At 42.7% G+C, this 24,935-nt stretch overlaps 1 protein-coding gene across 1 annotated transcript; it reads right to left on the bottom strand.

The window, feature by feature from the left end:
- Window positions 1–12,448: 12,448 nt before the first annotated feature.
- GFRA3 (GDNF family receptor alpha 3) lies at window positions 12,449–23,971 on the bottom strand. The gene is made up of 8 exons (XM_075164426.1): window positions 23,847–23,971; window positions 20,075–20,350; window positions 19,356–19,448; window positions 18,583–18,928; window positions 18,395–18,504; window positions 17,574–17,708; window positions 16,472–16,602; window positions 12,449–16,167 (listed from the first exon to the last, which is right to left on the bottom strand). Exons 1-8 carry the CDS (start codon window positions 23,887–23,889, stop codon window positions 16,033–16,035), a joined length of 1,269 nt encoding a protein of 422 aa, XP_075020527.1. The 5' UTR covers window positions 23,890–23,971; the 3' UTR covers window positions 12,449–16,032.
- Between the last annotated feature and the right edge of the window lie 964 nt (window positions 23,972–24,935).

The raw sequence follows: 24,935 nt of genomic DNA, 5'->3' as shown, positions 1-24,935 counted from the left end.
ATGTTGATGAATTGCTGCAGAAGTGGTTTCTGCTGTCACTGGATCTGATACAAATGCAAAATTTATTTCCTTGATGTAACAGTGTATCATATTAGACATCCTGAGGAAAATGAAGTTAAATATTACTAAAGTATGTTCTGCACATAATTGACTTTATTTTCTTTAATTGAGAGTGATGCCGTTCTGAAACAGCATTTAGTACATCTAAATTGTCTGGTGCTAGCAGCATTGTGATGGATTAGGAAGTCCAAGAAACCCAATAGTGACTTCTATGACATAGCTTGTTTCCAGTTAATTTTCCACAGGTCGACAGAAATTGGGGTATCAAGGACCTTCAGTTTAACTGGTGGTTTAACTCCAACACTGATATGTTGAGTGTTAACTCAAGCCATTGAAGGACTTAATTCAATAATTTCTGTAATCCATGCTTTTAAACTGTTTCTGGGAGAGTTTTGTGAATTTCGTCTGGATGCCTAGGTTGTTAAAGTATTTTAAACATATATACAGAATATCTCTCTTCTCCTCCCTTTTAAGAGCAAGAAATACAAAAACCCCACAAACCCCACTAGATTAATAAAATGGAGATGCAATATAAGGGAATTTGTAGGGATGTTTTCAATGAAAGTAGATTACTTTGTTTTTCTTATCGTCATGAAAAGTTAGGGTGACTCCTGATCATCATGGAGTACATATTAAAATACAACATTATAAAAATTCCTGATAACAGTCTTGGTTCAGGAAAGGAAAATATCCCTTTATATAGGTTTACTGCCAGTACTATGTGATTTACTGCTTATCCTCATTCTGTTTTATTAGGTGCTGACATGACCTGGAAGAAGTTTTATGGCACTTGATGCTTTCTCTTCCCGGGTTGCATAGTGGCATTTGGTCAGATGACTGTTAATGATTAAGTTAATAGTGATTTAAACTATTACTGCATCTCCTCTGAAAGATGTCCCTTCATCTGTTGAAGGATGCCAGTTGAACATACATTCTCCTCTTGTCTGTTCTAACTAAAAGTGAAACAGGTTAGCTTAAATCACCGTGGTGTTTCAGTGGACTAGAAATGTTTAGCCATTTGAAGGATACTCGTGTTTTAAAATTGCTCTAACTTGTCTGAAGTCATCTTCCCACACTGCTATTACACTGTCAGGGTAGATAAGTAAGAAGATTCTATATTCAAAGGCAAAGAGGAGGCTTTTCATGTTCCCTGAACCAATGCTTTCTGCCTAATTGAAAACTGAAACTAAATCAAGTGCATGTATTCCTGCTTAGTAAATTGAATTTTTTCTAGTAGTTTCACTTCAAGGAATGTTGGTGTCCTGTCCTCCTTCAACCTCTTGGCCACTCCAAATAAGCGAGCTAAAAGAGGTCTGTTGGTACCTAGCTCGTATAATTAATTCAGTTCTACAGACATATCAAATTAATAACTAGCAAAGAAGGACCCAAAGAGGACTGATTCTAGGAGTCTGGAGTTTTCTGTGAGTGACAGGTACCATAAGCAGGGATGATTGGACTGAATCCAGTCAGTTTATAAATGGAGAAGTCGGCACTGGTAGCATGTCACAAGAGTGTAAGCACAAGATTTATTCAAGGAGCATTTAATTAAACTGGAAGGTAATGGAAGATACAGTGTGTAGCTCTTCCATTATAGAAAGTACTACATTGCTTAGAGGATTTATTAGTGGGGAGAAATAATGGCTTCATGTTTTTCCAGGACACAGTATGAAAGTGCTATATAACATTTGAAAGCTACACAGATTACATTGATATAACCTTCAGAATTTTTATTATGCTGAGTTGGTTTTTGGACTGTACATCCAAAAGCAATAAATTCTGGTGGCCTGTGTGAAGAGTTTGGGGTACTGTTATTTAAGAAGCACGTTTGACAAATATTGCAAAAGTCAGTAGTGGAGGCATAGGTTATAATCTGATTCCTTGTGTCAGTGTGTGTTTTGTGAATTGATAGCCAGTTCTTGATAGGCATGATACTTCCTTAATATACTCTGTTGTGTCATAGTATGTTGTCTGTTAAAATACTTTTGTGGTTCCCTAGAATGACTTGTCATTCTTTTTTTTCCTTTCCCCCCCTGCCCCCCTCCTGTGATTTGGGTTTTTTGATGGAGAGAACTTGGGTGAATGTGCTGCTTGTCAGCTGGAGATTTACAGTGCTACATATTTACGTTGTTGGGCAGTTATGCACTTTGTATTCTATAGAGGTTGCGTAAGGGGAGGCTGGTCTTTGCAGTGCATTTTTCAGGGGCATAATTTTCAAAAACAGTAGTAGCGGAGGTTAATTGAGCAATACCTTCAAGTTTACACAGCAATAAGGTGCTGTTTACACAGCAGTAAGTGAGTGAACGTCAGTTTTCTTCCTAGACTCGGCTGTCATTTTTTTCCAACGGAAATCTCCTTCTCCTGACAATCACATTGTGCAGTGAGCACTGCTGATCCTTTACTTCAGCAACATTTTGCTTATTTAAAGAGATGCTGTTCTGTACCCTGACTTCAGAAAATCCAATAGAAAACAGCTCTTTCTATTTTACATTACACAGTAGTTAATATATTCTCTGCAGACCCTGAATGACCCTTCATACTTTCCATTTTCCAGTATACGGGCTTTCCTCATGAAACTTTTCCGCTGTTTTTTGACCATGAAGTCACTCTTTTCATTTACTTAATTTTACACATAAAATTAAGGCTGGTGAAAGGTGATATTTTGTGAAAGAGCATGTATTTTGAGATGACAGTGTTTTAGAAATAAAGTTATTAAGAATTGCGTAGGGATGGGGCAATAGGACGGATTTTGGTAAAGTTTGGATAGACTGCAGGATCCAAAAATTTTGACTGCAGTATATTAAACCAACTGAAAGGATGTAGTAGTAGTTGTAATCCAAGTCAGAATTTTCACCATGTGCAGATACTTACCTGTCCGGTAGTGTGAATACTTTTGCACAACTAGTTACCGGTTTCAAGAAGGCTGTTGGTGGAAGACACTGAAAAATAGAGGCAAATTTTGTGTCCTGTTTTAAGCATGAAAGAATGGAGACTTAGTATGAGAAAAGGGGAGAGAAGAGTTGAACATCTTGCAGATGCGTCCATTGATGTCAATTATCATCCTCCTTTTTATGCTAAGTGAAATGTGAGAAAATAAACTATATAATAAGGTCCTACAATAAACTCCTGGGAATGGGGGGATTATAGGAGAAGTAAAAAGAGGCCAGAGGCATATATTTTAGAATATAGGTCTTGAAACAACCTTTAAACAATAAGAAGTTAACTAAAGCATTAAGGTTTAGAGAGTTCTTAGAAGGAGGGTGTTTTGCGGGGGAGGATATGAAGACTTTTCATTAATTCAGGCTGTCTTTTTGTTTTTTTTTAAATACTGTGACATGCAATATTTGTAGAAAAGACATCATGTTCAAATCATTTGTCATGTTCACTTATATTTATTCTTAAGTCCTTTGCAGGACCTGGTGAGGTGATAAGATGGTATTGCAGTTTTACTTAGGGAATATACAGAATGGAAAGTGTACGCTGCTACGTATAATATTGCTGTGTCAAATTTCGTAGCGGTTACAGGAGTTGTCAATTGAGTATTTTACACTTGCTGATTTCAGTATCGATTTGTATTCTCTGCAGAGGTTATAAATTCAGGGTAAAAACTGTCAGTCTAGTGTGACTGACAGGTTCTTGATTAATGAAGCCTAGGACTGAAATTGCAAAAAGGGGTGGAGCTGCTGTTGCCAGTATGGAGATGGCAGAGTTTTACAGGATGGAGCATCTGTATGTAAAGATGCTTTTCAGTCACTCTTTCTTAAGATAACTGTGAAAATAGTACTATTAATACATGTTGGAAAGCCAGTGAGGTTTTAATAGAAGTAAATGTGGCTTCTCCAGACTGTGGGCTGCCAGTCCCATTTGGGAAGGCTTCTACATTAATCTGACATCTTGTTTAGCACTGATAACACTAGAGAGTCCAATTAAAGTATTTCAAGAAGACATCCCCATACAAGACTACATTGATTGTCCGCTAATGTGTATTGAATTTTAGCTAAATACAGCCCCGGGTGCTGTGCTGGAAAGCAGGGGAGCTTGCTGTCCGGGCTCTTAATTCCTTTTATATTGATTTGGCTGCTAATGATATAACCTTCTACTCTAATTAACTGACATCTGCATTAGGCTGAACAAGAGCCCCCTGCTTCAAGCTGTCCACTTGTTTGTGTTATGAAATGTGTCCTCCTTTCATGGTAGATTTTGTCCAGATTAGCTCAGTCTGTGCAAAATAGATCATCTAAAGGATTGACTTTTCTTTTACATATCTTGTAAAGCAAGTTTGTCTTTCTGCTGTCTACATACCTGCCTATATGTCCAGGGCTTATGTTGCTGGTGAGGCTGGCCAGAGCTGGTTCACTGACTGGATGCTTTTCTAATCCTTCTCAAAGGATTATTTACTCCTTTGACTGATTTGAGGCTGCCAAGAAAGGTGTAAATTCAGATAAAGATGGGGTATGAAGACCTGAGGATAAATGGGTCATTTTGTAGGTCTTAGGTCATGAAGCAACCATCAGATGTAAATGACTAAATCAAGCTAAAAACATTGCTAGATTGGAAGCGGTAATCTGCTTATGAAACCGTATTGCCGAATCTACAAACTGCCAGTTCTCAGATTGGGAAATTTTGATTTCAGCACCTGAAAAATAAAATGCATGTTTTTAGTGCAAAATTATTTTTACAGCATTTAATAAGTTAAAGCCATTAGTTAGCAGAAGTTCATCACAAGCAGGTATTTTGTTTTGTTATTTGTGCCATTGCCATGTATGTGTTTACACATTTACTTTGGGAGAAGGTTATGAGTCTCATTAGTAAAGATGATGTGAAGTAAGGATTCTGTTAGGTTTTTATCTCTGTAGAAGCTCCATACTCAGTGATAGGCACTTCAGGAAGCTGGTTTCTCTTGCTCTGTGTGTAAAATGTTGTTGGGTTTTTTTCTTGAATGCTATTTGAGCCGCTTGTTTTCCATGTTGTTTGTGGGGTTAGACTGTCTCCTAAGAAACAGAGGTATGTATGATTGCATTTCCAGTGTTCATTTGGTGGCTGTTCAGCCAAACTTGACAGCTAGTGACTGTCTCAAGATTTCTGTGTCTGTGCACTTCTGAAGCTATGAGGAGAGATGAAAATTAGTGCTGAGAGGGAAAATTCTGACAGAACTCAGCTAGCAGCTACCAGCTTCTTCAGTCAGCGTGTGCTTATGTCGCTTAATGGTCAGCACGTACATAATCCTGAATGGGTTTACAGCACTTTCCATTTCTTGCCTGATGATGATATTGTTAGGAGTATAGGCTTATTGTGGGGCCCCCACAATACATATACTGTTACTTCAAAGATGACAATAGATCTGTGAAAGCAGGTTTCATTTCCTTTGCTTAGGGAGCAAGTAGTTTCCCATGTTATTGTAGTCATATAATGATAAAAAAAAATTCTTACTCTAATCTGTGTGTAACAAAATAAATCTAGTTGTGGTTTAGTTATACTAAAATGATGTTCTCATTCCAGTTTCTGCTAAGAAAATGTACATCTTTCAGTAATTTAAGTATTTATTCACAGCGATAGAATTTCTTTTTTCCTTATTGTACCATATTTGAAAAGAACCAACAAAATCATTTTTATATTATTTTCCTAGCGTGTATCTCAGGACATACTTAAACAGTAACTAGACAGTGAAAGTAGTAATTTTTCTCTCCCTCAGTACTCTACAGATTCCAAGCCTTTCCCCTCCTTTCTCTTTACTTCCTCTTTACTAATTAACTACCTTACTGCACAATATGCATAGCCATTCACAAAAGTTACTAGAGCAAAAATAAATCAGTACCTGAAGTTCAGTATGCTGATAATGTAAAAACAAGAAAATTCAGGTTAAATAGGATGTAATGCACCAGTCTTGCTATTGTATTTTCACTTTACACAGGCTGAGAATTACTGGATGTAACAACATCGCATTCCAACTTCAATGCTGGAAGTTTTTTTGTCTTCCAGAAAAATCTCAACAGAAGCTGAGTGGCTGGTACTTCATGAGCAGCTGAGGATCTGAAGGTCACTCTCTTGTCTGAGAGCTGAAATTCTTTGATTAGAAAGCAGCGTTTTCCCTTCCAAGAGGAGGCTTTTTTTTTTCCCCTTAAGGCATTAACGGAACAGTGCTTCAGTGCTGAGAAACAAATGCACAATCCCGTTTCCGGTTGTTATTCAGTGTGGAGGGGTCAACTAGGACAGCTTTTAAATTATGCTAATAACAAAGTATGTGCCGAGGTATTGTTGAAAGAGGGCAGAAGTGAATTTCCTAGAGCGCTGGTTCCATTTCACTGGCAAGTAGAGCTCAGGAAACTGTGCTTAACACCTGGCCTACATGTCTTTTTATTTTTTAGGTCTTATTGATTTGTAGTTATGCTCTTAGGCATATATTGAGTAATTAATTTTACTTGAAGCAATGCAGCCAGTCCAGATTTAATTCTTAATCCATCACTTTTGATTTGCCAGAGACTTGCATGCATAATTAGTGCTGTCACCTTCTATTAACAGAAAGTCTGTACATGTCGTAGTAGCAATAATGATATATTCTGCTAGGTCATGGCATTGCTTTTGCATAATCTGGTTTCTTTCCAGCCGGTAGCTGAGAGCGGCAAACAGAGGAATGAGGAAATAGCACAATGCAGAAAACAGAGGAATAGTAAATAATTTTTCAGTGTGGCAAAAGGTTAATGTGAGTGAGTTAAGGTGAGTTCCGAAAGGTGAGTTTATCAACAATTTTAAAAGAAAGGTAATTGGCAAGGAGATGGGGTGCTTGAGATCCGTGGTCATCAAAGGGATCTAATGAAACTGAAGGAGTAGGCAACATGATTACAGATGAAATTTGGTGTTGGCAGATGTTAGAGAATAGATACAAGAAGGAATTATTGGAATACTCATGCTTATGGGGCTTTATATTGCTTATAACCACTTAAAAAGATCCAGGTATCACTATGGCCAAGACGATAAAGACTCCTGCTCAGTGAGCAATAGTAGTTTTTAGAAGAGAAATATCCATCTTAAGATTTTGGGTTAAAGCATTATTCTGGTGGTCCCAGCTCTGGGGCCTCCGAACAGCTAGGCCTCATTAAGTTTGCTTTGCCTTTCTCTTATTAACTGTTCTATTCAGGGGTGAAGAGAAAAAGCAAATCAGACATCAGTATTAAATTGCAAATGGAAGAGGCCAGAGAAAGTGCTGTGAGTTGGGGTTTCCATCTTTGTGTTCCTGGCTGATACTGGGCAGACCAGCGTACTGAATCCTGAAGCCAACTTGCAGTAGTTGGCACTGAGCAACTGGGAGGAAAAGACAGTGTCATGGAGAATTTATGCAGTCTCCTGTTAGATAGAAAGCCCAGCCTCTGCGGGGGATGAGGACAGTTGGGTAGAAATGACACTGACGGCCTGAAAGGAGCCCATCACAGAGTAATTGATGCAAAGCCACAGTTCAGTTTGCCTTTTCTCCAAAAATCATTACTCTGTAATTCATGTAGAGGGAGGGATCTTTTCATTCCTCTCTCCTCCCTCAAGCATCTGGCTTTATTCCAGAGCTGGGAACAGAAGAATACAAGAGAGGTGTTTTATTGCAATGGAGTTTTAATCCTATTCCTTCAGAAGGCTTTCCTGCTTTTGCTGAGGAAGTGGCCTGACATGCAGGAAAGTCTTGACACATTAAAGGCACTTCGGTTGATGCTGCTTCTACTTAAGTGGAGTTTGTACTTGAGGAATACTGAAGATTAGCCATACCCCGTTGCAGAAGGTTGTGTAACCTTTGACAGAACATGTTCCTTAGCTGAGTTCTATGATAGCAGGATGTGATATAATTGATCTTAGTTTGCAAAGTTATGTTTGTATTTTTTTACAAATATCAGAGTATATGAACTTTATTTATCTCAAAAGCAGAATTGAATTATTAGATTAGCAAGTGTGCGGACCATTTTTACTTGTGTCTACATGGCATTGCTGATTGAGGGCATAATCGGAACTGAAACATAAGACGTCCGAAGAAGAAAAATTATTTGGGTCTTAAAACAGGGTGTTAGTCTAAGTCCTGGAAATGTTATGCCTTAACATAGGAACTGGATTCTGAATTGAAAAGTTCATGCTTGAAAATCTGAATTAAAATACAGACTCAGGTGGATACCTAGTAATACTATGCTATCACGAGTAATAGTAGGATTTCTGGTAGGCCTGCTAACTAAACTGAGATCGATCAAAAAGAAATTAATAATAATCTAGTAAATTGATCAGCTAATCATCTTTTCCCTTTCCTTACCATTTTATTGTGCCTGATTTACCAGATAGAAGATGTAACTTGGTGATGCTTGAGAACAGAGGTCATCCTTGAGCTTCTAGTGTTAGCATTTCAGCCCTATAGAGGAAATGTATGCAATACGAATAAAAAAGCTGAGATTTTATTTCCAATTTTTTAGTAAATTCCTTCCTGATAAGTCATAATCTTTCTCTGCCTAAGGGCCTTTCTGTGTTGAAAAAATATATAAAACTTGTATTTGCACTGTGACTTGCAGTTCCATATTAGTTCCATTTGCACTGTGATTTGTATTTGCATATTAAGAATGAAGTGTTCAGTGCACTACAAATGTGCTTCTGATGTGATACCACTACAGCTCCAAGTTGGATATAGAATAGCAATGAGTTGCACAGTGCATTTGAGGACCTGAACTACTTGTGCATTAAAAATTTTGCACAAGGCTGGACTGAAGTTGAGAAAAAAGATGGGAACTCTCTTAACTAATTTCTGCTAGAATTGTCATAAAAGATGCACATGCTCTGATTTGGAGTGATGCGAGTGAAATCCAAAGAGCTTGAGGCTGGAAGAACTAGCTGCTAATCTCACATTTCTTAAGAAGACTGAGCAATTCCTGTTTTATAGCCCTGAAAACATAATGGAGCCCTGGGGATCACTGACACAACAAGCTTCTGAGAGCCACTAGCACTTAGCAAAATTGACTTCAGTTAATCAAAAGATTCTTTAGGGAGAGGGGAAAAAAAAAAGCTGCTGGTTTGGGAAGCTGCAGGACAAGTAACTGTGTAGATGGTTAAAGACATTTTGGTTCCTTGCAGTGGGGCTCAGTGACCTATAATGACAGTATCTAATGGACAAACTTAAATAGAAGGAAAAGTAATTTAAGTGGTAGACTGGTGGGGAAAAAAGTGAAAGAGAGGAGAGTACAGTGGCACTTTGCTCACCCTTTATTAAAACATTTCTTGAGCGAGTTGTGTATGAATCTGCAAGCACATAAGAGACTACAGCAATAATAGCTGCATAGAGAACAGAATTATCCAGTGTGCACGATCTGGAATATTAACATGCCCCATTATGAAGAAACCTTTGCCGTTATTCTATACTCGTGCCATTTTCCTGTAGTCCTAGGTAAAAGGAAGCACTGAATTATAACTGATACCCCACAGTTCTTGAAAGCCCGTGGCATTTTTTTGAAGAGCCCATGGTGAAATCTCTGATGCAGGATTCTAAACTGGCCTGTAGGTTGGAAGTCAGCGTGGTTTTAATAGTGTCCTTTTCTTAGGAGAAAATACATTTTGTTATGTTCTGTTTATAACTGTTAAGTGCTAGATGTTTTAAAAGAAATCTGGGGGCAATTACCCTTTCTATAGTCCATTGGAATGCCCAATGTTATAAGAACAAAGCCAGAATAACTAAAATAGGACAAATGTTGTGGAAAACAGTTTTGAAAAGTTTCCATTTGCTTTGTTTGGGGACTTAAGACTGCAAGGAACCTTCTGTGTCATCAGATCCAATCTCCTGTTATCACAGTCACAAATTCATACATATAATCTGTCACATAATACTTGTTTTTCCTGAGAGCAAATGTGTTATGATTTATGTCGCACAATAACAGAATAAATGTTTTTATTTCAGTGGAGTTTAAATTAGTCACTTTAGGATGCCAGGGGAATTTATCTGCAACAGCAATTACAGCATTGTAAAAGAGCTTGCAGCTTTTTCTTGCTGAATATGTCACCATAAAACAAAATTTTAATTTTGGCTCTCTGTATGTGTTGCAATGCAGATGTTTCCGTGTAATGTTCCTCCCTGACCAAATGCTGAAGTCCTCCTAGGAGGAGGAATGGACACAGTTTAGAACAAGAAGCATCGTTACGGGGAAAGACTACTTTTTTCCTTACCTGAGCAGTATACTGGAAGGAGGAAGACGGGAATATAAAGATCAAAATCTTTAATTTAGTTTTGGGTGTGAATGTGGAATCCTAGACGGTTGTGGCAGGAGAAAGAAAACTGAAGTCTCATGCAACTGTTTTATTCTTGCACTGTCTTCAAGGGGATGATATATGCAACAGTGTGTGTGTGTGTTGTGTAATGAAAGTGGAATAAAAATTGTTAGATACATAGTTCCAGTTGCTCTAACTGTTTAGTGCTTTGCTATAATTTTGCTCTTTATTTTGATCAGAGGTTGCTGAGGTATAATTCAGTTGAAGACTAATTTACTAATTAATTTTAATTCAGTCAGATAATCAGTAGAACATTTCTCAGTCTTTTTATCTACACACAGAGATAACTGTAATCTTCTCCTGTGTTCTCAAGCTGACTAGTAATTCTTGCAAAGTGCTTCTAGAGGCTCTCTTAGCTCTTCAAGCATCTAGTGGTGTCCACGCAATAAAACAAAGGCGAAGATGATTTTCTCTCCATCAGGATAAGCTGTTTGAATGTGGCTTAATAAATTTTGTCATCTGATGGGGGGAGGGGAAGAACAGCTGAATCTCATGCCTTACAGGAAAACAGGTGGGACCAATAAGAAGAAAGATGAGCCAAAAATCACGCAATTATTTTGTGCTAGCTTAATGGCTGCCTTGTTCTGCCCAAAGGTAAAGGCATAGTTATCAGCGCCATTTATCAGGTACACCATTTTAGTATAAACTTGTTTAAAACAGGGTAGAGCCCCTTTTTCATCTTAATTAGACAGTAACCCACTGATTCCAAGTGGGCCTTCATTTTCTAATTATTTAGTACATAATATAATGTCATTAAACATCTTTGAGTGGACAGGATTGCTCTAAAAGCTTTAGCTCCAGAGCTCTAATATTAGGCTTTTGGCATTCATCCCTGTGTGTGAAAAGCAGTCAGTTTGTTTACCAGGAATTTAGATTCACATTACTGGGGGAATTAGCAGTGAGCTATTAGTCTGATTCAAGCACTTAACAATTGCTGATCATCTCCTCCTAGCCTGGGGATAATGGAGGTGATCAGCTGTAAATGGAAAGTATGTGGGGCTATTTTCATGAAGGCACTTGGAGAAAGTGCTGCATCCCCTGACCTCTGCTAACCCTGGGGTTTGCAAGAAACCCAAACACCAAGTCGCTTCCTGGAGGAGAGCTAATCACCTATGAGAAGAGCTTCCATTAGAGACTAAACCAAGCTCAGCCTCAACCGACCCTCCCTCATCTGAAAGAAGGTTCAGCCGCAAAATCCCTGAGGTAGAGGTGATTAGCCTCTGATCGTATTTACCAGTATCTGTTTCGAGGGGGGAAGCAACTGTAGAATAGCGGCTGGTTTTGATTCCATAGCAGCGCCGAATGATCCTGAGCTCAGCGGTGCTAGTTGGCTTCCTGCTTCCCCACTGTTGTCCCCAAAAGCTGTGTCTGGTTCATGGACACCTCAAAGATTACTTTGAAAGTTTTCCTTCTTGTTCTGGTGTAAAGTTGCCTGCCTTTTTAGCAAATAGAGTGACTTGTGATTTTTAGAATGTATTGAAAAAGATACTTTTCATTCTTTCTAGGTGCTGAAGCTGTAGTGTTTTCTTGTCAACTCAAGTTACCTTTTATAGTCAGCAGATTTTAAGAGGCGTGCCAGGGATCTGTAGCCAGGAATTACTGTTTGAAGTAAAGCTTTTCCTCATCTGTGATCCATATTGTGCCCCCCTTTAAAAGGAAAACTGCAGTCACTTGATTCTTACTGAAACATATGCATTTGTTGGAGGCAGTGGGAATGATTTTAGTGAGGCAAGGACACAATAATTTTGGACTTCCAAATTCAAGGCTTATCTCTGGCATCACCTTATGAGTTCGGGCAAGAAACGTGTATTGCTTCTCCCAGTCATCACACAAGAAACAACTTACCTAACACAGTGACTGAGCTGACTACTGGAGGACGACTATATGAATGCCCTTTGTAAATGGTACATTAGGCCATGTTGAGGGATCTAAAGCTATGTCAGAGTTCTAGAAGCCACGTCTGAAGTACCTGACAGTGAGCGATGTCTGTAAAAGTTGTTAAGATTGCTTTGTAAGAGATTCTGTCTACCCCTGTTCTTTAAATTTCTTTCCCATAATGCCTCCAGCAGTAGAACATAAGGAGTGTATCTTCTATTAAATGTGAAGGAAGGCAGGAGACTTCTAGAGTTGCAAGATAAATTTTATTAGTGAGATTTAGCATTATTTTACACTTCTAAAAATAATCTACATTACAACAATTAGAAGGTTCCCTCCTTGTATATGCTTGCTGAGAGCTCAATGTTAAGACTGTCGGGATAGAGAATTTTTATTAGATTACTTTTGTATTTAGACCAAAAGTACTCACGGGATGTTGTATTCCAGTTCCTGGGGAATAGAAGCTGAGGGGTTTTTGTAAAGTGCCCTGTAGTATGGTTAGTAAGAACTGTTCTGAATGGGTTTAGGTAACTCTGCCAGTCTTTGAACATCGGTGGTGCTAACAGAACTGAACGGATACCGATATTGGTATGACATTTCTAGTAGTAGTTATACTTGTGCATGCATGTATGCTGTGTAGTTGAATAACTGTGATATTTGGAGATCAGGTGTTACAAAAGTCTAAGTGAAAATGGGTTTGTACTCACAGCAGTGTGAGTACCTGTGAATGCCGTGTATTTACAGGTGAATCTTGTTTGCAGTTATCGATGAACAAGCGTAAGAGGCAGCCATGTATATGAAGGTGCATATGTACGTGCGAAAGGGACATAGGACACTTGCAGAAAAACCCAAACTGACATGTTTTGCTTTAATTTCAGTCTAGAGCAGGATTTCTCTGAGTGTCAAGCATTTCCCTATGTAATCCAGGACATGACAGGAGGCTGCAATTCCAAACAAAAACCTTCTTAGTAGAGGTAAGGGACTAAAGGTCCACAGTGCCCTGAATATGAACAAGAAAATGCTAATACCTTTTTCCATATCAACCTGTCTTAGAGCACTGAGGTGGAGAAAGAGGAAAGATCACAGTGCAGAGGAGTGAAAGATGAATGCAGTACACTGTGTGTGTGGTACAGACAGCTCAGGGAAATCTACTCCATTATTCTCACAAATATCCTCACTGACTTGTGGAATATTGGAAAGAACAACATTTTCTTCTTTCCTGTCACTCTCCACTAAATTCTGGAGATGACAGATGCTATTACATTACAGTCAAGAGTCTTGACACGTTTCTAGTCCCACCATATGGAGGATGGTCTAATGTAGATACTGGAATATGGTAACATGGACTCTGTTTTCAATAAAAATGGTAGCAAACATGTGGAAACAGTGCTATCTCTTGATCCAAATAGCCATATTTCAGTAGGTAATCAGAAATACCAGCATTTGTACTCCTCTTTACCAAGAAGACATGGTATTTGTTCCTACCGCATGGAAATAAGATATTGCTTCTCTGTGTGGCAGAGGGGATGGTTCTGCGCCATGCAGTGATTTCCTTGCCCTACCTGCCCAGGAAGTAAAGAGAAGGCTGGAATTTGAAATGGAAATATTACCACTGCAGAAGGACAATTACTCTGATACATGCGACAATGTAAGATTCTGTAAGAAGAAGGTGTCTGACAGTGACTGGGAACCACAGCATGTTACCTAGCTGGTGCTTCCCTGGCAACAGATAAAGTACAGGGTAAAAAGAAATACCCACCTGTTCTGCATCTATTCAGGATTGTAATATTGTTTGGCTGTGTATAATATTGTACAGATCTGTTGTATCTCATAGTATGAGCAAGGGGCACTATACGTGTGCACGGAGGAGCTGCTTTGAGCTGAGTTTCTAGCTATCCTGAAAGCCTAGGCTGGCTGATGAGGCAACTCTTGCACACAATTGATTGTGGACTATTAACCTATGCTCAGAAATCAATATTCACTTAACACCACATTTTAACAGGCAAATGCAGTACAAAATAACAGCAGTTACACAGTGCACACATTTACACTCAGAATAAACAGGTCATGAAATAGAGCTTGGCAGAGGAGGAGGAGATTGGGCAGGCAGCGTGGAAGGGAACAATGACAACTTGGATATGTGGAAAGGTACAAGGTAGTTGCAGCTCCCAGAGATTTCTGCAACTGAATGTCCCAGGGGTTTTGTGGTCAGCTTCAATATGCGTTCTCTAAGCGTTACTAAGAAGGTTCGTCCTGAGGCCAGGCAAGGTCATCCTTTGCTAGGCAAGACTAAATTTACTGGGGTTGAGCACAGAAATTCATCTTAACCCACAAAACCCAAGTCTATTGCTAGCCGTGATAATGGATGATATATATATGTTGCAAGGGGCAAAACAGAAAGGAGCAAGAATATAAACTGTAGTATAGTGTCCTTGATCTGGGATGGTATCTTTCACATACTTAAAAGAATGGATTTGAAAAGGGAACTGAAAGTAATCCAGAACTGGTGTTTACCAGGGACTTTATGTGTACGTTTATTGAGCTTTACTTGCAACCCACCCTGGAGCGCAGACTTCTAGTCTTTAGGATGGTATGCTGTACTTTATGCCTTGACAGGCTTGAGGAGTGGACCCACGTGAACCTCGTGAAGTTCAACAAGGCCAAGTGCAAGGTCCTGCGTCTGTGTTGGGACAATCCCCAATATCAATACAGACTGGGGGATGAATGGATCGAGAGCAGCCCTGCAGAAAAGGACTTGGGGAGACTGGTGGATGAAAAATTGGACATGAGCCAGCAATGTGTGCTTGCAGCCCAGAAAGCCGTATCGTATCCTGGGCCGCATAAAAAGAAGCGTGGCCAGCAGGTTGAGAGAGGTGATTCTCCCCCACTACTCTACTCCACCCCATCTGCAGTCCTGCGTCCAGCTCTGGGGTGCCCAGTACAAGACAGACATGGACCTGTTTGAGCGGTCCAGAGGAGGGCCACAAGAATGGTGAGAGGGCTGGAACACCTCTCCTATGAAGAAAGGCTGGGACAGTTGGCATGGTTCAGCCTGGAGAAGAGAAGGCTCCGGGGAGACCTTATTGTGGCCTTTCAATATATAAAGGGGATCATAAGAAAGACAGAGAGAGACTTTATCTGTAGTGACAGGACAAGGCCTGTAGTGACAGGACAAGGGGCAGTGGTTTTAAACTGAAAGAGGGTTGGTTTAGACTGGACGTAAGGAAGAAATTTTTTATGATGAGAGTGGTGAGGCACTCGAACAGATGGCCCAGAGAAGTTGTGGATGCCCCATCCCTGGAAGTGTTCAAGGTCAGGTTGGATGGAGCTTTGAGCAACCTGATCTAGTGAAAGATGTCCCTGCCCATGCCAAGGGGGTTGGACTAGGTGATCTTTAACAGTCCCTTCCAACCCAAACCATTCTATGATTGTGTGCCAGAGGAAGAGCTCCAGAAGGTGGGGTGGTAGGACACACTGTGTCAGGTCCCTCCCTGCAGTCAGAAACCAAATCCTGCCCAAGTTCTGACAGAAGTCAGACCTTTGTTTTAAAATATTGCGCTGGAATATTAGCCTGACTGTTACTCAAAATGCTTAACGTGGCAGAAGCAATGGTGGGCACCATATCTGCAGAGCTCAGTGCAAACTGATTGGGGGAAAGTGGGGTGCAAGTTGGGGGGTGGTTTTCAGTGACTGCCATTCTGGGTTAAGGCTGTTCCATTCCTCTTTTCTGGAAGCCTTCTGTTTCCCAAAGGTAAATCAGTAGTGGGAGGTGCCTGGATATGGAATAAGATTAATAATATGGGAAGGAAAGATGCCATTTATGCCAAGTTAATGTGGGCTCAGCAACAGGGGCAGGAACAGAGCCACAGACGGCCAAGAAATAGCAGCTCCAGAATATACAGAGGAGGCCATAGGCATGCTGCTGTGTTCAGAGATGTCTCGCTGTGTCTTCCCTTCAGCCACCTAGGAAATGGAGGAATGAATCCCAGTTAGACACATTTATGCTCAAACGTCTGGCTGCAGGGCCTCCAGTTCTGAGCACTAATGTGAGACTACAGGAAACTCCTGTGGCCAGGCAGCACAGCCTCCTATTTCTGCTTGTCTGTGGAAGGAATAGCTCGAAGTAAAGTGGTCCAGGGTTCTGCATGCATGTGGCATCCCTCGCTTGGATGTCCAAAATCATACATTTCCAGATCCAAGGTTTTTCAACTACTGTCTCTAGGCCACTTGACTCACTGCTTTGTGAAGGCAACAAAGCAATGCATACCTGGGACATTTCAGAAGCAAGAGATGTGCTGGCACTGTCTCCTTGGAAGCTTAGGGAAGATGAATAAAATAAGTCTTCTGGTCTTTCTAGAGGTGTCTGCTTCAGGTGCATTTGAGACCGAATGGTATTTTCTGCAAAGAGAAGTAAAGCAAGAGTCTTACTGTGCTTTTCTTGTGCACACCTTGGCGTCTAGTGAACCGAAATCTAGGGAAGCTATTTTAGGAAATGCACTCACAGGCTGTGTGGCTTTGATTTAGAAAATACATATTCTCTGTTCAGTGAATGGCCTGTTTGTGGGTTTACTTGTGAGGTTGAGCAGACTGCAAAGCCAATTTGCACTGTACTTGAGGACCTTTGGGTCCCTCTGGGATTTTCCCAGCTGTCTATTTTATATGGGGCAGGTATGTAGTATCCCAGATGGGATGTTTATGTTGTAGGTGTATCTCTAGTGCTGGGTGTAAGGCTTTTCTATACAGCAGGAGGCAGGTTTAAATATTAATCATTTATCTAATGATGTTGGTTTCTTTGATATCCTTTGGAAGCTTTTACAAACATAAAATATTTAAATCTTATTAAGGTCTGTTGCTAAAATGCTAGGGAGATAAAAGAAATACAGACTTAGTATTACATAGTTGCATGTAACAGGATTTTTGTAACTGCTATGCTGCTGAATCTAGTAACAGGGGCTATGTCAGGAGCTACTTATGTTGATCACCTAAGTGAGGGCCAAAGGCGAGGAAGGGAGGGGGAGGAGGGGAACCCAAACCCCATAATCCTGGTGCGCTGATGTGGTTACTCAGCAACCTATGGATACAGCATGTCTGACCTCCCCTTGTGATTTTTTTGCAACCCGTTCATTTGAATGCTGTTTGGAAATAGCTTCATGGTGTTTGAGATGAACAGAAGTGTTGCCAAAAGATACAGAAACACTTCTGAGAGCAGATCCAGGCTGGTCCCATAGGTTGGATAGGAGATCATGGAGACACTGCAGAAGAAGACAGAACTATACGAAAGAGCAATGCAACACAGGATCTTGAAAACAGGATTTGAATTTCCCTGTGCTGAGCTGTTTCTCTGATTCTGTGATATGATCGATGCTTACCAAGGCATTTGTTGCTCTCAAACATGCCGAGTATCTGGTCACACTTCTCCTTCTGGTTGCCGCTGCTCTCACATGTACACCACAGGGAGACTTCCAGACTGGAGTTACTGATGTAGTTGGGTGTCATGGGCGTGCCTGTCCCAAACCCCCAGAAACTGGAATCAGGATTTACTTCACCAAATGAAAGAAGCATCATGAGTCCTGTTATACCCAAGGGAATGCTGCCCTGGAGGCAGAAGCCTTCCATTGCGATATGCACGTTACCCAGGGGAGGTCAGGAGCACCTGCGAGGTGACCCAGGCCTGGTGAATCTACGTGAAGTCTGCTGGGCTGTGAGAAAGTGTGGAGATTGCTACCCCTGACTCAGGCAGTCTGATGGTGAGGTATACTGATAACCGAAGCTGGTGCAAGCGTTAGATTGAAGGATGTGAAGCATCTGGAGGGACTCAGCTGCGGTACTGGCATATGGCAGCAAAATGACTTAGTTCATACAGGCCCAGGGAGCCCTCTTGGTCAGGTATTTAGAGCACTTTGCACCAGCTGATGATGCAAACAGGTGTTCAAAAATCTCAAGTAAGTACTGCTGATTTGACAGCAGAGGATGGGACAGAGTAGAGTGATAAATGCCATGGAAGAGCTCTCTTTGGGCTGCATTTACCTCAGAGGGAGCACGCGCATTAATTGGGCTAAGGCGTATTCATTGATATACTGAGCACTATCTCCTGCAGGAGAGCAAGATGGTCCTTCACAGCATCAGAGTGTGCCTGCAAGTTTGTGGCCTGAAAGCATCCACCCTGTATGTTCCTGTGGATATCACTTACCAATCATCCCCATGTAAGCCTGCAGGCAGGCAGCATGGTTGTGCTGAGAGCAACCATCTGGAGACATGTCTGCAGGTTGACAGTTTTGTTGGAAGTCAGCCAGTCGGGATCTGTAGGAAGGAAAATGAGACTATCAGTGTCTATGCTGTTCTCTTCTCTTGGCTAATGTCCACTGCTGCCGGACCTACTTGCAGATATGGTCTTCTAAGCAGGAGTCCAGAAGCCAGAGGCAATTGGGTTTGGTGTTATACTGGAAGGAACAATCGGGAACAATAGTTTTCCGGCGTCGTTCTCCACAAAGTTCATCTTGACATGGACAGAATAGGATCCTTTTGGTGAAATCCTCAGGGACTTTCTCAAAGAAATTCCTTAGCCCTCTGTGGCATTTGCGTCGGTCGCACATGTCCTCGCTTCCTGCTCCCTTGGTGCAGATAGAGGCATAGTCTGTGCGCAGACGAACACACTTCTTGCTCAGATTACAGACATGAGTTGCTTTCAGGCATGGATTTGTTGCATCTCCTGCTAACTGGGAGCCTATAAAGCCAAAAGAAACCCAGAAACAATGAAGCAAGTCTCCAGAAGAGATTCTGTGTGGAAACAGGAGTAGCCCTAACTCGATGGTCAGATTGGGAACATCAAAAAGAACAAAGCATATTAGTCCTGCTATGTGTCTGTAGTATGACATTGCAGGTATACTTAGTTACAAAATCGTATGTTTTATTGGTTCACGTAGGGTGTTTGTTTCAGAGAATGCATCATTGTGGGTTATTCCCTGTTTCACAGGCCTGGATCTGTGGCTACATTTACACTTGGTAAGGGGGACAAATTTAGGTAAGTATCCAGAGCAGGCGTTCCTCTGATTAAAGGGGCCATTACCCCAAATTGTTCTTCTTCATAGTTTTCAGCCCCTGAAAAGATAAGAAAGGGCAGCATTATATCATGTAACCATTACAATCCTTACCTGATAACAGAGCTGCAAGTTTATTATAGTCTGTCTTCCAGCGTTCTTCATTCGCTGGATTCTCATAGGGAGAGGTCTCCAAATTGAAATAACCTAGGCAAGAATCAAGATATTTTATGCAGTGGAAGAAATGCTTTGTGACCAGCTTTTTTTTTTAAAAAATTTATTTTTTTTTTAATTGGAAATGCAAAGGTATTACTGTGTAAAAACAGCATTACATTTTGTCATCAAATGGAATTGGATGGAATTTGGTCTATGTTGTCATTTGGGTTTTTTTCAGCCTCAGTACTAGTGAGGAGATGTGCGGCACGGGCGGTCTTTAGTGGGAGGCCAGGTAGAAGCATCCCACTAAAGCTGGAAAGAAGCAGCATGCTCAAGGATGCCATTACAGTGTGTGTCATAATCACGTGTCCACTTTCAGTGATGGACAGACATGACCATTTTGAGGTGATTTTCGCAGCAGTCTCCCCTCGACAGCACTACATCTAACTGCCTCAGAGTAGCTCTCTTAGGGTCCCTGGAGTATTTGAAGGACTGGTCCCAGACCAGATCAGTTTTCTCTGCTTATCAAACAGAGCAGTAATGAATTCTCTTCACTAGGAGACGTGGTTCCAAAGTGATACCTGCAGTGTTGGGAAGTGGCCTTTTGCAGTTGTTTTCAGATGGGGGCAGGGGTGAGCCTTACTAGTACCTTGTAAATTCGTATTATTTCATCTCACCATCTGTCATGCTGGAGTGAACGGTCCAGAAAACGCGTAAGCAGTGCTCCTGTCTCTTCATGCGCCGGTGACACTTGCAGTGCAGCAAAGAGCTGTTTCCGAGGTCTAGCTCTGCATTCAGACATCTGACCCTGCTATCATGATCCAGTGGAAGGAAGCGAGTCTTGGCCAGGGCACAGTTTTCCAGGATCCTGTAGGTGGCATTGCAGGTAGAGTCCGAGAGGCACAGCTGCTGTGCTGCTATGCAATCGCTCCTTGGCAGAGCCAGGAGGTCTCCTGGTCAAGTAGGGAAAAGATTGTTAGGATCCCGCTCACGGTGAATGCCACACAAGCACCTTGTCATTGCTCTGTAGGCATCCTATGTCCAGTAAGGACTCCTCTCAAGAGGCAGAACTGGCTGGGGTCTTTCATACAGAGTGGTAAGGAACAAGAGCTGTCTCCATTTAGAAACAAAAGGATGAGTATTAATGTATGAAAGAGAGAACAAAAGGTTAAAGAAAAGTCTCAAAAATAATTTTGTTTAATAAAACCTTTTTTTATCACCCTTAACTCTTTCAACTTGGCCAGGATCAGGAATGGCTCTGTATTTTATGGAGTAGTAAATCCCTGTGGAAACCTTGGGGTTGCTGAGGCCTGCTTTGAAGCAGCTCTTCTATCCGGGTAATGAAAACCACAGTGCAATAAGCACATAGTAACACCATACTGTGCTGTCAGTGCTGCTGCCATTGCTAAAGTATATACTGGTCATTAAGAGATGTACTGAGAAAGCCATTTGTAGGGTGTAAAAACAACTACTTTACTGAGCTTGGAAACTTAAGAATAAGAATGTGTATTTTTTACACAATAGAATAAATCCTTAATATAAGATGCAAGTAGCTTCATATAGAAGTGCTGATATGCAAGCAGTTTAAGTATATAGAACCCACTCCCTGAAATCCCTGCCAAAAATGCTGGGATGCGGGCTTGGCCTGCCAGCTTTCATCTGTTGGTTGCTTGTGAACTCTGACTACATCTCTCTGTGTGTGTGTATTTGAATAACACATGCATTGACTATATATGTATGTAAAAATATACACACACACATGGACCACCTTTTGTGGAAGTATTAAATAATCTCAATTAACAATATAATCTTTAAAACAAGACTTCTTTTTCAGCTTTTTCAATTTTTTATATGGACTGTTGTCTCCTAAGGGATGGAGATATACTGGGATGGAGATAATAGGATGATACCTAGCATTATGTTGTCACAGGTAGCTGAATTCAGCCCGTAATCTTTCTTCATTTCTGTAGTATATGAATCTGTGTTTACAGTACAAGTACAATGAAGACCTGGAACAAGACTGTTTGCTAATAAAATGTATATATAGGCTAGTATGTTTCTTCCCTTCAGGACAATATTGCTTGGCGGGTTTTAGGAAATGACTGTGCTGAGCCTTACATCTACCTTTAATGTTCTTTGGGTACAGGATCTCACCTATGATTCTCTTGTTCAGCAGGTACAGTAGTACTATTTCAGTCTGCCTTCACTACAGATCAGAAAAAAATCTTGGTACAGCTCCTATTACCGGTATACCGTCTTCACCATCTAATTTGTTCTCTCACTTCCTTCACTTTTGCTGGCTTCATCAGTTTATTAGCTGTAAGCAGAAGGCTTCACAATTCTATGCTAGTCTGCTTCTCAAACTTTCTACTTTTCCTACAGCCCAGTAATACTATCTAGGTGTCTCTGTCTCACTTGTACAAATTCCTTTGCTTTTCTAACAACTTATTGTACTTTGTTGTTCATCTGGCTGTTACGTAGAGACCGTATGACTCCCTGAAAAACAAACCTCTCATCAGAAATGCTTTGTACCCAGCACAGTGGGTTTTGGTTAGGCATTACACCTAGGCACAACCTTAACGAACATCCCGAGTGTGATTACATCCTGTAATGCTGCAGTCAGTGCAAATTCCCAATAGCAAATCGGTCCATTCTCTCCAGTAGCTTTTGGAACCCTAAACTGAGGGAACCGACCTACCCCATCAGGCCAGACCAAAGTACCATCTCCCCCAGTATCCCACCTCCAACAGTGGCTTGCAGCAGCTGTTGTAGGAAGTTCATAGAAGGACAGGATGCACTTTCCTAGCTCAGCAAGCACCTGAGTTTGAAGTGACATTTTTAAAACTTTAAAGTGATGTGGTAATTGCCATGGTAGAGCAGAGCTGGGTGTAAGTGGATGGACTGTGTTTCTACCACAGGCCTGTACCAGATGCTTCAGGTGAAGCTGCTGTAAACCTCAAATTTAAAACAATCCTCCTATACAGACATCATATAATAGCTATGCATTGTCTTAAGCCCTAATACTTGCCATGTTTTTTCATTTTTTAAAACCTTGTCTTAGTATTCCAGATAATAACATGAAAGAATGAGAAAGCTAATTCTTTCCTAGACCTATGGACTAGGTTGCAGAACATGTTAAAGATGCATGTGTATGGGAGTTCCTTCTGTAGTTTAAAAACAAACAAACAAAAAGTTAAAAGGTAATAATCAATTCACAGACTATGATTATTTATATCTTAGAAAAAAGGATAGGTAATACAATATCTCTTTATTCTCCCTTTTCACTCCACGTTCTGTCATAATACTTTTTTTTTTTTGATGCCCCTGGTGCACCATGCTATTGAAAGAGAGGACGATTGCAGAAGGGAAACCTTTCCTTTATTAAGCACAGTTACCAAAGAAGCATTAGTACTTGGACGTGGAAAATTGTGGGAAATACACTGTAATCATGTGGCTGCAAGTGCTACTGAGGTCTCAGTGCAATAGCCCATTTTTATAGCAGTCATTGTGATATTCAGCAGCGGCAGCTTTTTCTGAGTGTGAAGCACTGACATCCCACAGCCAGGGTCAAGGAATGCTTCAGAGCAGTTTTGTAGTTTCTGTATTTCTAGTCACATCAGCCATAAAGACTGCACAAGAGATGAATTGGAAAGAGGAATTAATTTCTATCCTCGGCTTTTGTGACCTGGCTGTAGTAGAAGGCAGAGTAGAAGAAACAGCTGCATCTCTGCAGGAGCTCCTTGGATTGGTCTTTGCAAACTGAGCCTCATCTCAGAAAACTATCAGCCTGAAGCATTTCAGAGGGGGAATGCATGGAGGGTAGATGTCAAAAAAAGCTCTCGGCAAAGTCAGCGTGAGAGAGGTACGACAAGGATCTGTTACGGCAGGTCCAGCCAGAGCAGATGCTCGCTTGGTGCCTTTCCTGCCGCGTTGAGGGCTCAGCTCCCGGCACCTGCCCCTCTCTGCTGCGAGGGAGAGGAGCAGGGCGTCCTCCGTCCCCTCCTCAAGCCGCGAGGACCATCCTTTCCCCCCCAGAGCGTCCCTCCAGTTCGGTCACGGCCACATTCCCAATCCGCGGTTCGGGTCCAAGAAGCGGCACGCCGTTCCTGGTTTGGACAGCGGGTTCTTCCCCGCCGCCTGCGCCCGGGGCAGCCGGAGCCGGTGGCCGGGGAAGGGAGAGACGGGCAGCGGCCGGGAGCCCCGAGCTCGGGACGCGCCGCGGGCCCGCCCAGCACGGCGGGAGCAGCCCGGGGCGCCGGCCCGCGACCCCGGCGCCGCCTCTGCCGCCCGCAGCCGCCCCGCGGCGGGCACGGGACGCGGGTGGCCGCTCGCCGCCCGCCGGGAGAGGGACGGGGGACGCGCCGCCCTGCCCTGCCCCGCCGCGCTCCCCAGCCCGCCCCGAGCCCGGCGCCCGCCCCGTCCGCCGCCCCGCGCTCCGGGCGCTGTTACCGGCTCGGGAGAGGAGCAGCCCCAGGAGCAGGGCGAGCCCCATGCTGGAGCCCGCCGGTCGGTCGCTCCCAGCTCTGGGGCCGCAGCTCACATGCTGCGCGCAGCCTGCCGGCGTGTGACCGGCCGCCGCCCCGCCCCGCCCCGCCTCGGCTCGGCGCGGTCTGCCCGGCCCGGCCCGGCACCGACCGGCGAGCGCCGCCCCGCGGCCCGGCCCGCCCCCGGGGCCCGGCTCGGGGCGGGGGGGGGGCGCCGCCCGCCGAGCGCTCCGCGCCTCCGCCCGCGGGGTCGCGGCTGCGCTCAGAGGCGCGGGGGGCGTGCGGCCGAAGGGCCGGTGGCGGGAGAGGGGGGAGGGCTGGGGGGCAGGCGGAGCCGCAGGGAGCCCGCTGCGGGGTGCCCAGGGCGTCCGGAGGAGCTGCCGGTGCGGGCAGGGCGGAGACGCGCTTCCCAGGCAGGGTTTGCAAGGGGCGCTTGTGAAGGGGGTTGTGGAGGACTGTGGTTTGTTTTTGGTTCGTAGTACATCCTAGGACTGAGGGCGAAGCTGTGACTGCGCAGCGAGGGGCGCCCGCAGGGCTGTGCTTCCATAAAAGAAAGTAAGTCTTAAACGGAGGGAGTGCTCGGAGGGGACAGATGCTGACTGGCTTTTGAATAAATTCCCTTGGTGGTGCTTTGGGCTGCAGGAGGGAGGAGTGAGCTTCTGGCTCCTTCCTTCTGGCTTTGTTGTGAAGGGTCTTACTTCAGTATCTTACCTGTTGCTGGCTCTGCCTCGATTGAGCTATTTGTCTGTATCCACACTAAGGATGGCATTTCTGAGAGTCTACCCGGCATTTAGGCAGCTCTGCTGCTTTTTGAACACATCCTTCTTTTTAGTTTGCATCCTAAGGTCAAATTAACCAATGCGAAAAAGTAACAGTCCGACATGTGCACGTCAAACATTCGTGTATGGAAACGAGGCAAACCTTTTGTAGGTTGATTGTTTGCACAAGTAGAGAGACCTACCCCACCTGCCCAAAAAGCCCAACAGAAAGGGTAGTAATTGTGCAAACACATGAAGTATTCACAAGCCAACTCAGCGGTGCCCTCTTCTTCCTA

The sequence above is a fragment of the Calonectris borealis genome, chromosome 15 (genome assembly GCF_964195595.1).
Source record: "Calonectris borealis chromosome 15, bCalBor7.hap1.2, whole genome shotgun sequence".
NCBI classification, from domain to species: Eukaryota; Metazoa; Chordata; class Aves; order Procellariiformes; family Procellariidae; genus Calonectris; species Calonectris borealis.
The sequence above is the reverse complement of the archived record's forward strand: the minus strand, read 5'-3'. Positions and strand labels throughout refer to the sequence as shown.